The following is a 23,701-nucleotide window of genomic DNA, read 5'->3' as shown; positions in this document are numbered from 1 at the left end:
CATCACATATTGGTTGTCTAAAGTGTACCATTTAGCTCTTTTTATTTTGAATGTCTTATGAATCTTTGAGAAGCAATAGGTGAATCTATTATGTACTAGTTTGCGGCCCGTGTATTACACGGGTAATTGATGAAAATTTTAAACTTTAACCATTTAGTGAAATATTGTCAAGAAAATGATCATATATTGTTAATACAATAATGAAAATTACAGAAATTACATAATAAGATTAACATTTATTTGGCAATATAGAACATAAGAGCATAAACATAAAATGAAGAAAGCAATTTAAAACCACAAGTACCCTTATCTTGTTTTCCCACCATACCCTCAATCCATCCACATGCATGTTTTCCAAAATGTCAAATTTCAATCTTGTAACATTTTCAGAAAATGGCAACCATAGCCTGCTCTTATCATTCAGCCCTTCTACCTTCCTCACATCACCGTCACCACAATCGGCTAGTAAACCCGACTACTAAGAAAGGACTGATCACACAAACTAAGTACTACAAAGGAGGGCCAATAATAAAATGTTCGCGCGAATTTTCAGATTTCGTTGGAGGCGATCTTTTAAAGCCGGATCTTGGTAAATGGCTAGCGGATGTTGAAGAACACAAAGCCATAGCCATATATTCTCCCCATGAAGGAGGATATGAGGGTCGCTATCTTAACCGCCTTAGGTACCAAGGCTACCGCTTCCTGGACCTATCGGCTCGAGGTCTAGGTGACCCTGAGACTACATTAACCAAGCTTCATCCTGTTTGTCCTGTCAGTGTGTTTTTCATTTGAATTTGAATATATTAATTCTTTCAAAGTTTTTAATATATGGAATATTATTATTGCAGGCTCATGTAGGAAAGCAACCGATTGCACGCTGGTATTTTCCACCGGAGGTTGATTATCGCCTATCGTTGCTTCCTCCAGATGCTAAAGGTTTGGTGCTCTGGATCCTAGAAGCCAAGGTTTGAACACAAAACTCTTTTATCATATATTTTGACCCGTTACCCAACCTGCTAGACCCCTGTGATAATTATTTTAATTTTTAATGTGCGTGTTAAAAATGTACGTGTTAATTATTTTAATTTATAATTTTCTTGCTGCAGGTTCTTTCGAAAGCAGAACTACAGTTTCTTGCACTGCTTCCGTCACTCCGGCCCAAAGTTAGGGTGATTGCAGAATGCGGCAATTGGTATGCTATTTTAATATAATAATAATGTTTGCATAAACACACCAGTTAGAGGTGGTATAATTTGACCCGTTCGGTAGCTATTTTTCTATTTGACCCATTTTCGATAAACACACATGCAAATGGATTTAAGATTCGTGTGATGTTTTTCTAAGCGAACTGTGGCAAAACCTGCAGGAGAAAATTCGTGTGGACACCACTCAAGGACATTGCTGGATTAACTGCAAATGAAGCTGTATGATACGCACAAAATCAAGCAGTTAATAATAAACCGGATATTCATTGTTCAAGATGAACACCATGCATGTGTATACACAAAAGGTTATGAACGACCAGTTTATATTGCCAACGATTTATTCTTAAACGCGTGTAAATGTAGCTTGATATTTGTTTTTCTTCAAAAAGGGAAAAAGAAAAGCAACCGAAAGCCCAAAGTCATTAGGCTCACAAACTGAATCAGACTTATATTTTTGTAGCATTGTAATTTATTAGGTTGGTTGGTCATTGGTGCAATTGGTTTTAATAATGATTCAAACAACACAGCTTTAAAACGTGTAGTTATGCTATACATATGTACCTTTTTGTAACATATGAAATAATAATAATATATCATCAACAAACTAACGAAGGCCACAACATTATATTATTTACCTATGATGATATAACACTAGATATTTTCACTGTGGGTGAATTACCTTATTTTTCTTGTTAGCAAAAAGTGAAAAGCTATATTTAATATAATGAATCCAAATCGCGATGGACAGTAGTAGAAATTTAGAACCCAACCATAGAATTGTGGTCCCAAGGTATGGTCCATTGGGCCTGATTAGTCTCAGACGGTACCCTACGCTTTCTGTACTTTCTTGTTTTCTCACTGCTTCTAGTTTAAAGTTATTTATTTATGTATTAACAAATATGAAGCAAAAGTTGTCATTACAATAATAATAATAATATGATCTTATATGGGAAAGAAAACCATTTATACTAATAACATTCAAATATTGTAAAAACATAAGCAAGTCCTTTTATAGAAACAACGAAATTCTTTTTTCCTTCTTATAAATAAAATCATACAAAAGGGGTTTTTTGAGTTTATAGGTTACAATATTAAAACTCTTGTCATATAGATAATAACAAATTAAACATACACCAGATCACATTAATTATACAAAAACATACTCCCAAGTCCAAGATGGATATGATATGTCCTTTGTTTCTGATTTAAATACATGCATACTACTCACATTCATTCAACTAACCAAACAACCGTACGTAATTAAACACTCTTCAAACCCAACCACTCATTCAGTCACAGTGGCTCTTGCATTGTCACAACCACTGGACTTCTTACAACATGTTTACCGTCTGACCACTCAATCGACCCGCTTTTGGTGACCGAACTCCCCGCAGACAGCTTTAGAGCTACCACTTTTACCCTCACCATAAAGTTAAGCTTCTGCCCAACACGCCTGAATGCAAGCTTCATTGGCTCCACCGTCACATTCACCCCTCGAGGTGGCCTTATGGTCACGCTGTAAACCGAACTCCCCTCGCCTACGTTTGTCACTGTTCTTATGAAGTGAGTTGACATTTTCCGCTTCCCGTATTGTTGGAAAACAGCCGTCATAGACGGGACGTTAAGGTTTCCTGAATGTCCTGCCTTTCTTGCACGGCTACAGTCCGAATGTTTCCTGGTGATCACCTGGATGTTTTTGGTTGTGTAATTTGAGTTACACAGGAAATCAATGTAATCATATGAACTAATGTCGTATACTAAACCCGGGTCCATTGCTTTTTGCGGGTGAACATGGCCCGCCCCAAAATCCATCACTGTCGATGAGTTCCCGGTCGACTCATCTATCATTATCTCCCCTCGGTTATCTACTGTATAAGCAGTTGTAATGAATGCGGATCTGATTGCAGCCGGACTCCATTCCGGGTGGGCTGCTTTCAACAGAGCAGCTAAACCGGACACATGAGGGCAAGCCATGGACGTACCCGACAATATGTTGAATTCCGTTTTTCGGTTATCAGACGCAAGGCCAGACGGGCCAACTTTATCCGGCCACGCTGCAAGAATATTAAGACCCGGAGCAATAAAGTCCGGTTTCAAAATCTCGGGTGATTCCGGGTTCGGTCCACGGGCCGAAAACGAGGCGACAACTGGTGCGGGCCGGACGTTTATTCTAGTTCCTTTAAAAATAATCGTGGCTTTCGGGGGAGATTTCGATTTTGTACCCAACATAATGTACCTCCTTATCTCGTCACCGGAGGACGCACCGACGGATGTAGCGGGTAAAACGTGGCAGTCGGCGACTAAACCCTCGCCATCGAAGACGCCATTCGCTAATATCATACCGATTCCGCCTGCTTTCTTAACTACTTCACCTTTGGCAACTCTTGAATTGATTCCCCTATCGCATAAAACGATTTTACCCTTAACCGAATTCGGGTTTAACGAACCTTCTAGACACAAGGAAGCCGAGTAACCGTCACCGGCTTCATTCCCAGCGTAAATCAACGGATAGAGACGGTGTTGCGCCAATGCGGGTCCGCCGTAGACGCTCACACCCGGAATCAGTTTCCCGTTACCTAATTTCACGTCGGCGGGAAAGTCACGATCAATCGCTCCGGCACCGACAGTGGCCACCCACGGCGCAACGTTAGTAACAGTCAGTCCGCCGGGACCACCGTTACCAGCTGAAGCCGAAACAAAAACGCCGTGGTCGGAGGCGCCGTAAGCTCCGATGGCGATTGCGTCGAGGTAGTACGGTACCACAACGCCGCCGACACTTAACGATATGACGTCGACGCCGTCGGCCACGGCGGCGTCAAATGCAGCAAGAATATCAGAATCGAAACAACCGGCGAGCCAGCACACCTTATACGCCGCCAGACGAGCTTTCGGCGCCATTCCGGCGGCCACACCGCGGGCGTAACCTAACGTAGACGCCGGAAACACGTACCTGCCGGCGGCGATTGATGCCGTGTGTGTACCGTGGCCGTCGGAGTCTCTTGGAGACCGGTGCTCCAGTGTGTCGTTCATTTTGCCGTTGGTGGCTTCGTATCCGGCGGAGAAGTATTTAGCTCCGATTAGCTTCCGGTTACACGGGAACGACACGCCAGCACCAACGCACGTGCCTTTCCATTTAATTGGCACGTGACTTAAGCCTCTGTCGTTAAAGCTCTCCCTCTCGGGCCAAATTCCAGTATCCAGAACACCGATAACCAGATCCGACCCGAAGTCAGATTCTTTTAATAAGCCTGCGTTGTCTGATGTTTTGAGGCCTAGGAACTCAGGCGAACGGGTGGTGTGGAGTTGACGGACTTGTTCAGGGATGACGGAGAGTACGGATGGAGTGGATTGGAGGTTGGAAGCTTCGAGGGCGGAGAGCTGGGCGGAGAAGCCGTGGAAGACGGTGTGGTAGGTGTGGATAATGGGGATGTGGGTGGAGTGGTACCAGTGGGTGTGTGTTGGGAAGACAGAGGGTTTGGCGTCGTGTTGGACTCGAACGATGAATGTGGTTTTGGTTTGGTGGGAAGTGGAAAGTGTGAGTGAGAGAAAGAAGAAGAAGAAGAAACAACAGGTTGAGAAGAAGGTGAAGCCGGCGGCCATGGAGGCAATGGCCGGAGATTAGATATGAAGATGAAGATTGAAAGAGTGTAGTGAGTGGGTTTGTCAGTGTCAGCTGACACTCATCATGTTTCTTTCTTTCTTTCTCTTCTCCTTTGAAAAATAAATAATTATAACACCCACCAAATTTTAACTTCTCATAAATAGCACAGGACTACAAGGACAAGGCAGGCAGTACTCAAAATCATATCACATTTCAAATATTTTCTTTCCTAATTCAAATTCTCCTTTTCTTCTCTTACTAATTCGTTGTATAATTACGTTTGACGTTTAATACGACATGTTTTTAAACCCGTCGACTCTCGTCATAAAAACCAGTTCAAACCGGCCGGTTGAACCGGTTAAACCGGATTTTACACAGTAGGCCGGTATTTTGAGTCCGGTATTTTTGACCTGTTTACTAGAACATCGTACCGGCGGTTTTTGTCTAAAATACCGGTTTTTACTGGCAAACCGGTTTTAAGCCCGAGAATTTTTTGATATTTGCGGCCTATATTTTTTCAAAATTACTTTTAATCCAACAATTAACATTTAAACATGTAAACTTTATAATTATTTTTTTTAAAATTGAGTGCTTTATAATTATTTAGAAACTTGAGAAGATATGACTGATACAGGAGTTAGCCCAGTACTTTCATCACAAAAGAAAACATTCCAATACTCACAACATTACATAACATCCATTTTGATTCAAGCAAATATGAAATTCGAAATAAAGCATAAACTCATTGAAAAGGAAACTCATAATTAAGAACAAAACTCAACAGCATTTACAACTAAAACCAGGTAAGTGTCATCATTTAGTTTGAATTTACCACTCTTTGACTTAACAATTAAATGATGATTAATCAAATTCAGTCAACAACCATTTAGAGGAATTCGAGTTAATGTATTTTTGCGCAATTTATGAGTTTATAAGCTTAAAAAATGTCGATAACTGTCACGTGAAGTATTTTGAGTTAATCAATTTATGACCCGAAAAATTTGTTGAATCTAAAAAAGTAATTGATCAAAACACTAATTAGTTTTAATAGCGAGTATATAATGTCATGACTCAGGAGCTGATATACTCATATAAACCATCGTTGATTCTTTCTAATGCATTTTGAAATTTGAAGTAGTTTTAGTTAGAATTATTGATTTGAGATTTATAAACTTGTAGTAATAATCTAAAAAGCTAAAGGAAACAATGTAATTAATATTATTCGAGGCTGACTCATGATTGCATAATGGGCCAAACTCTTTTTATTTATTTGACTCTATATTTTATATTCACGTGATTACTTTGGTGGACCTAAAAAGTTTTTTTTTCCCTACTGGTTAATCTAAATAAAATAGTTCAAATATGATCTGCTTTTTACTGTTTCTTATTTAGCTTTTTTTATAGATTTAAAAGTGAAAGTATTATAAAATGAAGTCATGCTTTTAATACTATATTTCATTTATATTACTGGATTAAACTTGTGTTCCTTAATTTCTTTTAAAAAAAGCTCATCACGCAGGTGAGTTTTAACTTTTTCTATTGACATTGTTGAAAACATAGTTCTGTTCAACATAGAGTATTTTTTGGTATCATAAATTATACGAGTGCCAGTATCATGCTGGTCCAGTGATGAAGAAATCCAACTGAAGATTGGACCGACTGCATTCTCATCGCATTTCAGAGAGATATCCCCTCCCACCCAGGCCCCAGCTGTTTGAAAACTGAAATGAAGCTAAAAAAGGTCCTCTCAAAAGCTGCTTCGTTTGTAGTTTACTGCAAGGCCCACTTAAAACTACTTTCACTCGTACCAAAAAAATTTAATTTAGACACTTCATTGATTAATAATAGTAGCAAAAAGAAACTTTTGCTAAACAATATCACCATCCATTTATATAATACTATTAATTATTAAGTGGTTTAGGTAAAAAGAAATTTCAAGATTTAAAAAATATTTTTAATTTGTGTTGACCTAGTCAAGGAAGTAAGTCAAGTAACTAGTTACTATATAAGAAATGAAAACATTCTACAAAATGGTAAATATACATATATTACACAAATACCCTCATCTCATTAAACCACTCTTGCTCATAATACAAACAAACTACGGCGATAAGCTAGAAACACGAAAAGCAGAACAAGGTTACATGGTATAAATAACTTTAAGAATATCCGTTGCTGCTTTTGGGCATTTTCTTCGTGAAGTTAGAGATGCTGCATTGAGGACATATGTACTCTAATCCATCTGTTTTCGCATAGTCCTGCAAAAGCATAAACCACCACCTCAATACAAACACTACTTTCTTCTTTCTTTTCTTATGAAGCAAACCAGAACATAACTTACCTTAAACGGTCCAAGACCCTGCCTTCTGTCACAACCAAAATGGGCCCACTCGCCACATATCCCACAGTTCACCCAATCCCCAGCTGCACTACTGTTATACATTTGAGATAAATCACTATGTTAACATAACCAACCACTAATCATTCGGGTGTTTGGGATTGCTTATGCTAATAAGTGCTTGTAGTTTCTTGATATAAGCAAGCACTTAAATAAACCAACTAGCTTCACTTATATAAGAAGTCAGTTTGGATAAGCAATTCCAGACACCCTCAATAAGCATTCTAACAATCAAACGTAGAAGAAATTATAACGACCTGTGACACAACAGGCAGCACTCCCCGTCCACATCATCATGTGCCAATTCGTATTCCAAAAGATAGGTCTCATAATGTCTCTTGAGTGTATTTCCAACACCCTACACCGCCATTTAAAGTGCAACTTTAGAGAGTTTAACAAAATGATAAAAGAGATATTAAATGGCAATTTATAGTTAAAACGAGATTACCGTCATTCTATTTGTAACGGTGTGGTTCCTCATCTTTGAGAACACCTGACCTTTCCAATTAATTCCATTGCCAACATGAAAGCCACCTCTTGAAACCACCTAAAAAGGGCAAAAAGGTAAATTGGTCGTTTTAAAATGAATCAAGGATGAATGTTTGATAACTCACCTCCCTATATAAATTGTAGAGGTCCAAACGCTTTGCATTGAGTATTGCATCAGGAAACTCAGGTAGGCCGCCTTGAGGTATAAGACGATTATGCCCTCGAAGGATTAAGAATTCCATCACATCCGTCAAAAACTCCTCCTGAAAGAGTATTTAAATTAAATGTTTAGAGCATTTTTTAAATATGATATTTTATACGTTCAGAAATGCGACTAACCTCGGAGCAAACATGTATGGGACTTCTGTGGCAAGCATGTTTCTTCAAAGGAAGTGGGTTTATTGAAACATGCTGTTTGGCTTGATACGAGCTTGATAATGACTTGCGATGAGCCACAGGGGCTGATCCTGCATTATTGTGTCTGCTAGAGGGCATAGACGAGACATGGGTCTTCACTTGTCCTCCAAAATCATGTCCGTTTGTCTCTGAAATCCCCGCAAACGGTAGCATTTTCTGGTGGCGAATGTGAGGAATTGGTCTCAGCGCAGCAACTTTCGGTTTCTGCCTAACCACCGCATACCCATTCCCTGATTCCATTCCCGTGTTTTCTTCTTTAAAAGTAGAAATCAAACCGTTATTTCGTTTTCTACTCGGGAGAGGTTGTTTCATCCATACAGGAATTGGGGGATGGGGATTGGTCATGCTGGTGTGGATATTGTTTTCTAGTTTTTTACAGAAGAAAAGCAATCTGGTTGCATCGTCTTTCTCGAATGAAGCAACAGCTAACCCCTGAACACCAGCAACACCAAGTGCAACTAAACTACGGTAAGAAACATCCGGTGCTAGTTGCCTCAAAACCTGAGGATTTTATAAACAAAAAAACATTATTGGTGGTGGTGGATAATGACGAGAATGAACTGAAGTGAGAAGATAGGGGAGATGAACCTGTGAAGCCCATAGAGGCACCTTCATAGAAACTTCAAATACTGTGGCTCCACAAGCTATTGAAGCAGATTCTCGAGGCTCGCAAACAGACAGTTTGTTTTCATCAGAGCTGGATACTGCTTGAAATAATCGACTTTTATCAATCACTTCACTTTTTATATGATTTTCTAAAAGCTGAAAACAAACACCTCAAGTTTCAGAAATCAGTGGGAAATAAGTAAAACATAAATAGTAATATGATCACTCATGCTTAGTGAGCACCTGATAATCAAAGCATGCCTGTGCACTTCCTGATACCAAAAGTGATATATATGCGGAACTACAAGTTGAAATATCACATCGCATGGTCACCACGGCTCGAGAAAATGTTCCTGCCTGAAGAGGTGGAGGTGCACTGTAACACAGAAAATGCCACATCAGCAGTGAAATTCCACAAACAGTAATAAATTGCTCATGTAACTGATAATGATTGCGAAGTCTAGAAATGTATCAACACACCTAACACGATTGTGAAGTTTACTCCCACGCATCTGAACATAAATAAGGCCATTAGTACTCAATGTAATCAAAGTAACATGACCGGTGCTGATAATAACAAAAAAACAAGATAACGGCTAAAAATAAATATTTAAAGAGGTATTTTGAGATGGTAGACTATGTGAAATATAGTAAACAGCATATGCTTACTTCAATACTCAAAAGCGCATTCAGTCCATCTTCCAATGGTTCCAATAAAGAAGCATCCTGAACACACATAAACAGATACTCAGCTTAATAGAATCAGTTTATTTCACTGTAACTATAAACTTGTAGTTCTGAATCCAACAAGAATAATCAAATAGAAATACACAATATTTACAATAGCTTATTTCACACCAAAATTAGCAAATAAGAAATATTAAGCATAAGCATCATTTTAACATAAGCTATCCCAATTCCCAAACAATCTAAACTGTTGACTTGAGAAACAAGCAAGAATCTTTGCTTACCAGTGTAGATGTAGATCCACAAACAAGAAACCTGACATTTACATCATCATCGTGTATCTTAATTGCAGGAACGCCCTCGGGATACTTTTCATCGTCAACTTCACCCCCTGCCTCTGGTAGAGGAACAGTGATCTTGGGTGGGTCGCCAAGAAGGGATGGACCCAATGTGTCATGATCATTCTCGGAATTATTAGGAAGCACACGGTTGTTCCTTACACAGTATAGCCTGAAGGATGAATGTGCTAGCTGGAAAGCATCCCAAGTATGACTTGAAGAACTGCAGAATAACAGGAATGTATTATTAGAAAAAGTCAACAAAAAGTCAAAGCTACAAAAAAACTGATATGGACTAAATCTATTCACTAAAATTTTTATTATTAGAAAAAAATTGAACAATGTTACCATGATAACAAGAATGTATAATAATATTAGGGTTAATATGATAAAGACCCCTGAACTTGTTAGTATTTGACAAACATGTGAATTTAATTGTTACTTTCACAGTCAGCACATAGGCAACAAAGTAGGATTTTTGTGCTGATCTAGATATCTTTTTTTGATGTTTGAGTTTGAGAAAATGTTAAGGATTCTGCATGCCGTCAGCATTGTGAAAAGATGCCCAGTTGGCGGCAATAAGTGCTGACACGGCAAGACCGGCCTTTACCATTAATTTTACAGGTTTGTATAATCCTAACATGTCAGAATTCAGTTGCAGGATAATTTTCATGCAAAATGAGAGAGTACGTGATATGTTAGCCCTAACGTTAAGTTGATAATTACCTTTGTATCACAGAAAACAGTGCATGTCGAAAATGGCAAGCTGCATAACATGAAAACGAGTTCTTCCAGTATATCACATAAGGAATCCCCTGTTGAGATGAACCCACACAATATTAACTTCCAAATTATCATTTGGCAAACTCAAACTAAAATGAAACATTTTATTTCAAGCGATCTCCCTCACCTTCATGTGCAGCGCCTCTGCTAGTTCTTCACCATCTGGGATTTCCAAATATACCTAAATAAAGAACCAATGAGGGAAAATTAGACCAAACTAAGATAACTATTTTCTCTGGGATAAAAACTAGTTATGCATGTTTAAAACATTACTAAGAAGACCTAACTCACTTAAAGATGCATCCTTTCAATAATTTTTTTCCATATTTAGCAACCAAGTTAAATTATACACAAACAAAATTACAATTTATTACAGCTTTTAACAACCAACCACATGTTAACAAATATTACATATAGATTGTTGGCTGCCACATATGCAAAAAAATGGTAACAAGAAAAAAAATCAATAAACCTATCCACAAGTATAAAAGCATCAATTTTTTTCTTTCTAATGAAGCAAAAATAAGTATCAAGTGTCTAAAAACTACGCTGTATATGTAAATACATAAACTTTGGTCATTTAAGTGGTATATGATATACATATGCATATAAACCTAATGCAGTAGTGAACAGGGAGGATATAAATGCATATATATAACAGATGATAGAGGCATACAGTTGTGGGCAAAGTGGAAGCAAATAAGGCTGGTAAATCCTGTGCAGCTTCCCAGAGAAGAGATCCAACTTGATCATTTATAAGCCTTTCTCCTTGCAGGTACACAATGTTTGGTTGTAGAGAGTCTATAGCCTTACGAAAGTCATCGGCAGTAGGACTAATTAGAGTCTGAACCTGCATTAAGGAAGTGAAGTTGTTAGTTGAGTGATTAGGTAGGTAGCTAGGGTATATGAATTGGATTAGAGCATATATATATGTATGTATGTATGTATGTACCTCTAAACGTCCAGAAGAAGTGATATCAGGAAAGGGGAATCTGAGGGCAGTGGCATCATCATCATCATCTTTGTTATTATTATTGGTTTGAGATAACACAGCAAGCATGCAACAGGAGTGTTTAGCAGGTCCTTGAGCATGAAACATCATCTTCTTCTTCAATTCAATTCAACACAACACATCAATAACTCTACAATATCATGAAATCGAAATCCTTACAAAAGAGATGAATGATTAAATCAACGAGGAGATGAGAAAATAGAGAAACTAATTACCGATTTGACGAGGAGGATCGTGCCCTAAATCGAGAAAGGGGGCTAATGGATGAATGAAAGAGTAAAGTAATAATAATAATAATAATAATAATAATAATATGAATGAAACCCTAGTCCTTAAAAAATCAACTCTTTCCTCACCACCCACCCAAAATTATAATTATTTGGAAAATTAATAGAAAGAAAAAACTAAAAAGAAAGAGAAAATCAATCGTGTCTAGTAGTAAAGAATCTCCTCTACATCTTTCTATGACTACTGACTATTAAATTACACAAAAAAAAAAAAAAGATTTAAAAATCCTCTTCCTTTTAATCAAACACACATCAAACAAATGAAATAATAAATATTATTAATTCCTTGTTTAAAAATAGTCATCACTCAAATTTACATTATTATTATTATTATTATACTTTATATCCAATCCAATCATTTATGATCACACACCTACCAACTCAAACTCAAACCAAAATGATTCATTCACGCAACACAGATGCAATGACTCATCCAGATTTCTATAAAGGATAAATTGTAGTAGATTTGAGTGAAAACAAACAACAGCAGCATCCGATCATTTGCTGTCTCGTCTTCTTTGATTTCTTTCTGTAAAATAAATATATAAATTATCACTAGGTAATAATTGTTTCTCAAAATTCCGGTTTTCCTTCTTGCCTTCCGACGTCTTCTCCAACCGCAGTGATGGCGTTTGCACCGGTGCACCAATTTTATTATTTTTACCTTTTCTATATTACCTTTTTCTATACTCATAACTAAATTTTTTTTTTTTAAAAAGTGAGATTTTTTTATAAAAAGGCCCGTCACGTTGCGGCAGTCGTAAATTTAGTCGTATTGATAAGGTTTGTAGCGGTAACGACATTAAGCCTGATAAAGTAAACGTATAAAATAGTATGGACAATCATATATGTTATGATACAAAAACACATTTAAAACAAAGTGTAGTCGGTTAGCAAAACAAAGTCCAGATAAGACACCGAAAGATAAATTTATCAACGTCCAAATACAACATATTAACATATTTAGAACAAAAACTCGAGTTTTGATTTGTTTTATGTTTGTATTGTTCTCACCTAAACACTTGGTTGCGATTTGCTACTTCCGTTATGTTGTGTGTTTTTCATTCTAATAAGGTTTGTAAGGATGATTTGTTATTTCTAATTCCAAAACGTGACATGTGATGTTGATTGCAAAAGTTTTTAGTTTTTTATTTCACAACTATTACATCATTGATTTCCATTCTTTGATAAAAGATTTATAGCTTGAAAAGTAACGACTTTATAGGGTCAAATGGATTAATGTGTTCAATTCATTAAATCTGTTAAACTACATTATCGAAAAATAATAGGTATGGTTATATGATCCTACATCCGATCCTTATTAGCCGATAACTGTTACAGTTAAAAAAAAAATGCCATAAGGTTTTATAATTAAGGGACTATTTGGGAGTCTCTTAATAGCCATTAAGTCTGGATCGTTAAAAGGTAACTATTAACATATAACCTTTTAAAAATTCAGACTTAAGATTATCTCTTAACCATTAAAAAGTTATTAACTAAAAAGTAGTCTCTTGATAAACAGCCCCTAAATGTATTATTCCTGCATGGCTGCATTCACATATTTTAGGCCAATCTTATTTCCATGGCTTTGCCCAAAAGGAATTCAGCCCATCAATAATTAAAGCCCAAAAAGATTTAACCCATCAAGAACTATAACCCAAAAGAAATTCAACCCACCAGAAATTATGTCCTACCCAAATCGGGTGTTGCTTAGATGACCCGACTTGAGAATATCAAGTAACCCGAGACCGACCCACAATCTAATGGTCCATTCGTCCGGTTCCATTTCCAAGGATTTACCCGATGCATAAATGCGTATATGTAACTACCTAAGTAAGTACATATTCAACAAATTTATGTTTCTTAGATATATCGTATCTCATAAACTTGTGAAAATAATTACAACAATGTGCGCATGTACAAGTAGTGTATATGAAAATGTTCATTTAGGTAAAATGTTATCAAAGCAATATTTTTTAAAATAAATCTCGAACATTTTGAAATCCACATACATTCTAGTTACATAAATAGCATAATGGTCACAACGATTCTCATAATTCTAAATATATTATTAGTTTTGTAAAATAAGTGTTATCTTAGTGGTATAATCCATTTATAAATATTTTATTTATACCCTTAATTTGTTCATTTAAATATTAAATTCCATACCCTTAATCTGTTAATTTAAATATATCAAACAAAAATGAGTGTTTCATTCATCTTTCTAGTATTGATTGACGCCATTAAATCAAATCAAATCATCATATAGTTTATTTGAGGGGATGTGTTATTCAACACCCTTTATAGGGTGTTTATAGAGATAATCTATGTATTAAGAGAGTGTGTGAATATCCAAAAAAGGTGTATGAATAGCCATTGTCTATTTGAGTGCCAAGCTAGTTGAATCACGGGAAAGGAAACTTAAATAGGTAGAACTCATGATTCCTTTATAATAACTTTCTTATTCTTGACAGAGACTATATATACAGAATTAACATCCACCAAAGCACTAAGATTCAACGAAGAATGATTTGAGATTAATTAAAAAAGAAAAGACGGTTGATCTATATATACTAAACTGAAAGCAACTATATACATATTGGGATATTAGAATCGATCGATGTTAGAACATATGAACATTGTTTGCCTTCCTTCGTCAACCATGACTAGCACCTTTTGTAACTAGAAGCAAGCTTCTTTTAAGGCGATCAACAATAGCTTCTCCATCTCTGAGATTCAAAAATTCAATTAAGATTTATGAGTGTATATATATCTTAAGTTAATAAAGCTTCATAAATAAATAATAATGTATATTTTGATACCTTGGATGACTTGAACATCCAGAAAGTGATTGTTGATGTAGCCTTGGGCCTTCATCATATCCTTCACATATTATCTCTCCTTTCTCATCTTTGTAACACACTAGACCGCTCGATTCGTCTTCAAAAACCTGTTACATAATTAATTTCCAATTAAACATCATATGAATACAAATAAATAGATTAATTTGATCTTGTTGCATACCTTTTGTAGCTTGATATTGGCTTTAATCTGAATGGGATGAGATGAAGGTCCTTTTTGTGAGCCTGCTTGTGCAAGCATGAAGACCATGTTGGAAGTTGATTTAGGCTTGTTATGATTAACTGCCAAGGGCATATATGGAATTCTAACTGCCATGGAATTAGCCCAAAAGGTATAGACTATAGATTGGAATAAAACTATGTGATTTATTTACTTCACCACCATTGCTATAGGTAGGAGTAGAAGAATATATATAAACTTCAAGTGGCTACTAAATTACTAAATGGTCCATTTGAATGGGTCCAAATGACATTAGATTATAATATCTACACACAATAGGAGTTAAAAAGATTAAACAAAGCTCACGCATAAACAACTAATGGAGGCTTGTTAAAAGATTAATAAAACAAAACTAATTAAATAATATGTACTTGTTGTGTGGGCAGGAATGTAGGATTTTACATGGTCGAGATTGATTAGTATTGAATTCTATATTAGTGTGTTTTCTGTTTTCATCTTTGAGGTCTTGAGATGTTGGTTAATTTAGGATGAAATGTACATTTAAAACATCTACTAGACATGATTCATTCACAAAAAATTGAGATACTTTTCCTATTCTTATCGTATCCATTAAGTTGATACATCTTCAGTTTTAATCTCCCTGTGAATATATATAAAAGTTACAACCTGAAATAATAATCTAAATTTAAATATATACAAGGTATAATTTTTTTAGGCCATATTTTGTTTTCTTATATAACAATATCGGAAAAAGTTAGGATTGCTGAATCGTAATAATCTCAATTTGATCTATTGGCCATGATTAATCTCAATTTGGAAAACGTTTAGAGACGGTCTCAACTTTGAACTTATTTTCTTCCCGTGATCCCATTATAACTGAAAGTTAACCCTATTAGTTTTTAATAACAACGGGTGCTTATGTGACAAATAATAATAATAATAATAATAATAATAATAATAATAATAGGTTTTTAGCAACCTCTTCTATTTCCTTTCCCGCTCTTTAATAATCAAAATGGGGTTAATTTTCAATTGATATGGGATTGATGGTGGAAAATACGTTCAAGTTTAGAATTGTTATTAAACATTTCGTGACTTAGGATTAATATCGACCAATAAATCAAAGTTGAAATTATTAAAATTCAATTTTTCTAAAAATAATAAAATTTTAAAACAAACAAGTCGGGTCAAATCTCATACAGACTCAGATCATAGATTAATAAATAATTACTTTACTTGATTTTCAATTTTAGCACGTTAATTTCATTTGTACGTTAAACTTTCCCAAATATAGATATATATGATGAGGCTATAAAACCACTATACCCCTAAAATAAAAATCGTCTCCCTGCTAACATGACGCCACGTATCGAAATCGCCTTAGTTTGTAACCATCCACTACACATTTCCTAAAAGACAAAAGTCTCATTCTCAGCTCACAAATAGCTTTAAGTATCTATCAATGACTCATGCTTTGCCACACATACACTCCATTATTCGTTACATAAGCAAATTGTGAATGTGATTGGTGGATTAACACATCACGACCAGCTTTGTGTTTATTTATTAAGTACTAGTTTGAGGCCCTGTATTATACGGGTAATTAATGAAAAGTTTAAACTTTAACCATTAAGTGAAATACTATCAAGAAAAATGATCATATATTGTTAATACAATTACAATTTACATTAAAATTACATAATTAAAATTGCACAAATATATTTAAATGTGTAAAAAAGTATAAATCAAGTCATAAATATATATGTTTCTAAAGCATTTTGGTCTGAGTTATGAAAGAAATATTGAAAACTAAATATTGATCTTGTTATTGCTAAAACCCTTTATACTACGCACAAAAAAAAAGTCATATAAATAAATGACAGATAATTCATATAGTAAATCGTTATATATATGAATTATAATTATAATATTCAATTTCAATGATTTAATGCTAAGCACCAAGATATGTATATATAATAAGTATTCTTCATGTTTGCAAAATTTATACAAAATTTTTGGGGAAATTAAGAAAATACACATTTTTCTTTGTTTAAACGCATATGAGAAAATTTTAATACCAAATTTGAAACCAATCTTATATAAAAAGTCATATTAATGAATGAATCGGTTAAGCTTTATATTCAATTAAAATATTAAATTCATATATTAAAATAACTTAAAAGATAAAGGACCATATATTGAAATTGTTTGAAAAAAATGTGAGAAAGGCTATAAGATTGACAAGTGACAAAAGTGGTAGTCTTTTATTATAAGAGATAGATACTAAAATAATTCGAATGTGTTAAAACAAGCTTAATGACTTTTGTAAAAAACTGTTATAGAAGAAACGCAATAAAAAGTTAAAATAACAAAAATCAATTATTGAAGGAAGAATACACGTTGCCTCTTTTCTTTGTTCACCTAAGTCTTGACTTTTGGAGTTTGACATCTTTAGTGCACCCGAAAGGCCAAACATAACTCAATATAAAATCATCACTAAACATGTTATTGCATGTTTAATAGGAAGAATTAGTAAAATACACGCTTCATCAATTTCTTAATCAAGTAATTAATGATTAGCTAACTAGTTATTTTTATATCATTAAGAGTATGATTAATTACATATAAAAGTAATATTTCATCTAGTTCATGTCTTGATCATAAACATTAATAGAATCAAAATCACTTACAGTCATTCAGTGCTTGTTTGAAAATGATCATCTTTAGATTTAAATCAAATTTGCTTATAATCCCGGGTTGCTTGCTATGTCATACCACGGAAGTGATTAAAGACATAAAACAATCTAAGAGTCTAAGACCAAATAAGCACCCAAACTATCTGATAGTTTGTTTGTACATGTAGTTGTGTGAACTCAAGTTGTGTTTGTTAATAGCGTTGTAGTGTTAGTTCTTTGAGTTGTATTTGCTTTTCATCCTTGGTGTTTACGCAGTTTAACTTATTGAGTATGAGTTCTTGTTTTTTTCCTTAAATCATGGTTTTAGTTTTTTAAAGGACTTAAATGACCAAAAACTTAAGAATTTAAACCATGGTTTAAGAAAAAAAAAACAATAACTCATAGTTAAATTGGTTTTTCGTTAACTTTAAGAATGAAAAACGAAATTAACTCTATTTTTTATGTTTTTTTTAAATGGGGGTTTTGTAGCTTTTATTATATTATAGAAAAAGGTGTGTGCACACTATTCCTCATCGTGACCATAAAACATTAACACTGGTATATGCTAAAAACTTAAAATTTAAAATAGTTAAGTGAGTTCGCGTTAACTAGAATGCACCGATATGTCTCATCATGTATTATTGCATATCCATAATCACAACATCATCTAATATTGTATTTACATCTTGTGAATGCTCTTGTTGTCTTTATAAGAGCATTTTGATGTAGCATCACCATTCTAAATCTTCATGTGAATATTAAGCTTGAACATTAACCTCGCTCAACACCTTTTTGTGCTGCCTCTTACAACCTCTTAAAACTTTATTTTCATTTTCTGTGATTGCCATGCATTATGCATACGACTTCACTACAACAAACCAAGACGGGTAGATCCCATCAAGTAGAATACATCCACGAATGTAGTATCGCATGCTAACCTGAATGGACACTATGTCACGGCTCCATGCATTTCATCATTAAATAATGGCGATTGACGGAGAAAAACATTGTCGTTTGATCAAACATGAGCAAAGTATGTATGCCAAAACCATAATGCATTTGGCACCACTGCTTCGAGAGAGATCATCGGGTATTAGTGATTACTTTTCATATATTGGCCTCGTAAATCGTTGAACATATCCTTCAAACGATATGTGTACGGTCTTTTGAACTTATTTGATCAAGTGAATCAAGAACACGAACTGGATTTGCATAACCTTATGCGTTTCTCTTTATTAATAATAAACAAGAGCGGAATACAACAAAAACATTTGATGGATTTATATTACTCTCAATACTATACTACTACTCAAACAAGCAAATGTAATCAAACTAAAATTATAATTTATTTAATAACAAAAAAAAAAGACAACTTTGAACATTTATTCAACTTGGTCAATGAATTATAGATCTCATCCAAACAAATATCCCGTACCACTCGTATGCTTTTCATACTAACCATTCGGGTCCTTCAAATTGGTATTGCACCAGTTTTACATAGTTGATGCTACGTTGTAAAAGATTGCAACGTCCTGGATAGTTGACCTACGTAAGAACTCTTTCCGTATAACTTAATAATCGAATTGCAAAAGTATTTTAGGCAATCCTTTTGGACATGGCTAAATATTCATCGTATTGATCATGAGGATTACCGGTTGCGCGCTACCAAACCGTCGATATGTATTTTTGTAACGCTATGAAACTCTAGTTAGACCTCATGTCGTAAGCTTTTTGAAACCATTCAAAGTTGGTCTTGATTTCCCCAACAATTTGTAAAAATAATCTTTTCTAGGCAAATGAAATCTCATTCTGAACATCTCGGCATCTTACTTTGGGTCTTTGATTAAATAATCATTCAAAGAACTTGATGTGCCAATTCACGATGTGGTACATATCTTTTCTTGGATCATGCCATATGTTCAAGTTCGACCGCAACAAACAAACACTTTGGACGTAAATTCAATACCGCTAGAATCGAATAAGTCGGAAGATAGGGGCATACCACTTGAGTCGGTCGGGTTGCGCGGACTTCTCGAGCTGACTCGGGTGGTCCCCGCACTTTGAAAAGGAAGTTTAGTAGACTCGATAGAAACAATTAAATTTTGTTGGCTTCCTCACCGGTCACTTCCATCTCCAATTGTAAGTGGTAGAGAGAGCATAGGGTAGAGTCTAGTTTTGTTTTCTTGACGAAGGTGTCTGTCTGTCATGTGTGTTTTTATAGATACACGATGTGTGTTCCATTGACCCGTGGACCATATTATTATTATTATTATTATCCAATTTCAAACATAAAAAGAGCACCTTCAATGCCATATTATATATAGCTAGAACAGATTCCTTTCCTTGTTTGTTTTCCAGCACAACAGTATCCTCTGAAGTCTATACTATACTCAACTCTGTTCACCACGCCTACTAACCTCTTCTCTTCATTATTTATTGTTATTAATTATTCATCTCAAAACACATATATATCCAATCCAACCAACCACCTTCATTCAATTCACCATCTTTCCCTTCTTGAGAAGAGGAGGTAAAGGTAAAGGTAAAGGTAAAGGTAAAGGTAAAGGTAAAGGTAATATATTACCATCACAAATTTTCTATGGCAAAGACTAATAATAATGTGGTTGAAGCTCCAGCCACACCGGGTCGACCCGTTTTTAGCTTTAGTGTTGGTGCTGGTTCAAGAAAGAACTTCCCTTCGAAATGGGATGATGCCCAGAAGTGGCTTATTAGTGGCCCACCTGCTCATGTCTCCAAACACCAACATCACCATAAACCAATATTCACCGAGGACCAACCTTTCAATGATCCGCCTGACATACTTCTAAAAGGTTGCCACTAATTCATCTTACTTAGATATGTTATATTATGGTCATATATAATTCTTGAAATATGTCTTTGTTGGCAGATAAATTAACAAATGCTGAAGAAGCACAAGACAACCAGTTTTCAAGATTCAAATGTGTGGTGCCAATAAACCAAGGATTCGTATTGAAAGATGTATCCACGGAAATGGTTGTTGATGAAGAAGTTAAAGAGGGGTCATGTCCCACGCCGTACAAGAGTGTGTCTCCGCCACGACACACCACACCTGCAAGCATGTCAGGTCCATTAGCATTATTAACGAATACCTCCTTGGAGTTACAAGAATGCCATTTAGCTAAGTTACAACCGGGTACTGGTCATTGCAACTGGGAGGAGGAGGAAGAAGATGTGTCCAAGAGTTTGAGACATTTTGAGATTAATAATAATAATAATAATAATAATGATGAATGTCCAAAAACCATTCCACCTTGTGCTTGGAAACAAGAACAAACAGCTAGATCCCACCAAAGGTAACATGTTTTCTTTTTTCCCTAACTTAGTTTGTTTTTGGAATTGTAATATTATTATTTGAAGATGGAAACTAAAAAATTAAACTGAATTAATTAGTGTTCTCATGTGTAATGTAGGTACCAAAGAGAAGAAGCAAAAATTGAAGCTTGGGTAAACCTCCAAAATGCTAAAGCAGAAGCCGAGTCAAAAAAGCTAGAGGTACCTAAAATTAAACATCACTTTAGGGGTGCTTATAATTCCTTAACGATAAAATAAGCAATCTCAAAGACCCTATTTATTTAATCAACGTAATATAATTATTATTTTGGTGTTGGTGGCTGGGAAAGTTTGTCTAAATGCACCCACTGTTGACCACAGTTGGAGGGCTTTGTCCCAAGTACATTGAGCCCTTCACCACTTTCTTTCTTGCTTGCTTCTATGGAATATGAATATGCATGCTAGTACAAGATTTTATTTTTTAAACTTTATGCTAGCTACTTTCCAAACCCATGTGAACATGCTTAAAATATTGTATCTTGGGAACTCAAAACTCAAACGTGGATATCAATCCCCAAGCTATTACACTTCCAAAGGTATATGCAAACAAACAAAAGCCACTTTCTTGGTTTCTTGTTTATTGTGTTTTAATGTAATAATAATAATAGCAACCATGTCCTTATTTGGTACTTTAAAGAAACTTATTCTTAGTTGCTGTTTAGATGATTAAAGCTGTTTGACTGAATTTAAACTAGTATTTTAAATATGTAATTGATATGGGTTAGTGGATTTGAACTTTACTTATAGGTAAAGATTCAGAAAATGAGATCAAAATTTGAGGAGAAGATGATGAAGAGGATGACAAGTGTTCATAGAAAAGCTGAAGAAATGAGAGCAGCAGCCCAATATGAGCACAACATGCAACCTCCAAAGTCAACAAAGAAGTCAAAGGACCTCAATGAAAGCTTGCATTTTTCTACCTCTTGTACTTGCTTTCCATGTAGCCAAACGGTTAAAAGAAAATTTTAACTAGTTTTATATTTGTACCTTTTGGATGCCATGAATTAATATTCAAGTTCAAAGAAAAACAAGTGTTCAAAGTTAGTGAAATTGCAATAAAAGTAGGGGAAAATTCCCATAATAGTCCATTTAAAGAATGTGTTTCCAAGATTATCTCCAATAATTGAAGTTTTCAACTTTGTCCATTTGTTATCTCGTCGCCGACGACATGATAGCGAACACCGACGATGCGATACTGAAACAAATAGGATAACGACACATGGCCGGAATAGGTCGTCGACGATGCGTTATGTTGTTGCTACCTTGTTACACAAGGGTTACACGATGCGTTAGTGATAACGCATCGCCGCTACCCTACGTTAGCAACATAACGCATCGCCGCTACCCTACGTTAGCAACATAACGCATCATCAACACAGATTCCGGCCACGTGTCGTTATCCTATTTGTTTAGGTAACGCATCGTCGGTTTTCGCTATCATGTCGTTGGTGTTCGCTATCATGTCGTCGGCGACAAGATTTCAAAGGAATAAAATTGAAAACTTGAATTATGAGAGATAAACTTGGAAACATTAACTATAATTGGGCTATTTTGGGAATTTGTGTGGAAACCCAATAAAAGTAAGATGTGTAGTGTAGTCAATTCATGTACAGGTATTGGTGCAGAATGTATAAGTAGTTGAAATCCTTATTCTTTATATATGTGTCAGATTAGATTAGTACATGTGTCCTGGACTGTACTGTAGTGTACTAGACTAGATAAGAAGTTAATTGAGTTCAAAGTTTTACCCATAAAATACATGGTGAAACCCATGATCTTGTAGCACAGTCTGGGACTGAGCTGGTAAATAATAATAGTCTCCTAACTATTATTACACTGCCACTGTGTAGTGTAGCACATGGTTTCTCTCTGTTCAAATAACAAGATTCACGGGTTTCTGACTTACACAACGAAATAGTATAAAATAATAATCTTTATACTTGTCATACGTGAGTAGTGTTATGCAATAGTTATTGACTAGTTTCAAATTGAACAAATATACCAGTAAGTTTATTATTAGTTACATTTGTAAATAAATAAATCCAATAACAACCAAACATATCAATCATGCCATTAAAATCAAAGAAAATTTTAAGCATAAACGTATTCGAAGCTTCAAGAATTAGCACCTCAGAGGTTACTAGATTCAATCGGTTTTGCGTATAGACAATCTGGCTAGCGAAACTTGTTAACATACAAAACATAACACTGATTAGGCTCGTCTGAGAGAGAGAGGAATGTCTTTTCTCTGACTACCATTTGACGTGAAAATAAGCGATTGTTATTGAGAGAATAAAAGGAACGTGAGAATTTAATGAATAGATTGTGGTTACCCCGTTCTAGTTTCCACACATAGGATGAGTTGCTAGTAGAGACACATGCCGTTGGCATATGGGACCTGTTTATTATGTCTGCACTACTGATAGGTTTCTTATTCCGCCTTGAACGTGATTCAGGCTCAGCCCTGGCAAATAAAAAAAATTGTAATGAAGTGAATCGTGGGCCCACAAGCTTATTTCTTAAATGAAATTGATTAAATGGGCTAATCCAACCCAGTTTAGTTTGGTTTGGTTTGGTTTGGTTCGGGTAAAAAAAGCTGATCCGAATTTGGACCCGGTCTAATTAACGAAAAAGAACGAACCCAGTGGTGGCTTGTTTTGCAAGAAGGTTGCATAAAGCCAAGCCATAAATACTAATAATAATCTAATCGGAGCTAACAAATTCATCATCATCAATTGGCAATTGGTACGTGTTCATTAATTCAGTTATGTTATGCTTCTAGTTATCAA

General features: G+C 35.2%; 5 protein-coding genes across 5 annotated transcripts; 2 read left to right on the top strand and 3 right to left on the bottom strand.

Moving 5' to 3' along the window:
* Positions 1-241: 241 nt before the first annotated feature.
* Positions 242-1,680, top strand: LOC143540114 (NAD(P)H-quinone oxidoreductase subunit N, chloroplastic-like). The gene is made up of 4 exons (XM_077033258.1): positions 242-771; positions 849-965; positions 1,107-1,192; positions 1,367-1,680. The coding sequence occupies exons 1-4, from the start codon at positions 394-396 to the stop codon at positions 1,428-1,430; spliced, it is 645 nt and encodes a 214-aa protein (XP_076889373.1). The 5' UTR covers positions 242-393; the 3' UTR covers positions 1,431-1,680.
* A 762-nt stretch (positions 1,681-2,442) lies between these two features.
* LOC143540122 (subtilisin-like protease SBT1.5) lies at positions 2,443-4,430 on the bottom strand. The gene has a single exon (XM_077033265.1). The coding sequence runs from the start codon at positions 4,233-4,235 to the stop codon at positions 2,499-2,501; it is 1,737 nt and encodes a 578-aa protein (XP_076889380.1). The 5' UTR covers positions 4,236-4,430; the 3' UTR covers positions 2,443-2,498.
* Positions 4,431-6,766: 2,336 nt separating this feature from the next.
* LOC143540121 (AT-rich interactive domain-containing protein 4-like) lies at positions 6,767-12,248 on the bottom strand. The gene is made up of 16 exons (XM_077033264.1): positions 11,752-12,248; positions 11,477-11,666; positions 11,201-11,374; positions 10,652-10,705; positions 10,468-10,556; positions 9,688-9,964; positions 9,386-9,442; positions 9,197-9,228; positions 8,960-9,092; positions 8,699-8,872; positions 8,033-8,611; positions 7,819-7,956; positions 7,653-7,751; positions 7,462-7,562; positions 7,148-7,238; positions 6,767-7,064 (listed from the first exon to the last, which is right to left on the bottom strand). The coding sequence occupies exons 2-16, from the start codon at positions 11,624-11,626 to the stop codon at positions 6,966-6,968; spliced, it is 2,247 nt and encodes a 748-aa protein (XP_076889379.1). The 5' UTR covers positions 11,627-11,666; positions 11,752-12,248; the 3' UTR covers positions 6,767-6,965.
* A 2,090-nt stretch (positions 12,249-14,338) lies between these two features.
* LOC143540113 (uncharacterized) lies at positions 14,339-15,096 on the bottom strand. Its single transcript, XM_077033257.1, has 3 exons — positions 14,848-15,096; positions 14,646-14,773; positions 14,339-14,552 (listed from the first exon to the last, which is right to left on the bottom strand). The coding sequence occupies exons 1-3, from the start codon at positions 14,998-15,000 to the stop codon at positions 14,480-14,482; spliced, it is 354 nt and encodes a 117-aa protein (XP_076889372.1). The 5' UTR covers positions 15,001-15,096; the 3' UTR covers positions 14,339-14,479.
* A 5,043-nt stretch (positions 15,097-20,139) lies between these two features.
* LOC143540127 (uncharacterized) lies at positions 20,140-21,915 on the top strand. The gene is made up of 4 exons (XM_077033272.1): positions 20,140-20,371; positions 20,449-20,875; positions 20,993-21,074; positions 21,660-21,915. Exons 1-4 carry the CDS (start codon positions 20,140-20,142, stop codon positions 21,879-21,881), a joined length of 963 nt encoding a protein of 320 aa, XP_076889387.1. The 3' UTR covers positions 21,882-21,915.
* The last annotated feature ends 1,786 nt before the right edge of the window (positions 21,916-23,701 follow it).

The sequence above is a fragment of the Bidens hawaiensis genome, unplaced genomic scaffold (assembly GCF_021521415.1).
Source record: "Bidens hawaiensis isolate Kalapana, Puna unplaced genomic scaffold, B.hawaiensis_p1.1 tig00012137_1, whole genome shotgun sequence".
Taxonomy (NCBI): Eukaryota; Viridiplantae; Streptophyta; class Magnoliopsida; order Asterales; family Asteraceae; genus Bidens; species Bidens hawaiensis.
Note: the sequence above shows the minus strand (reverse complement) of the source record. Positions and strands in the feature narration are given on the sequence as shown.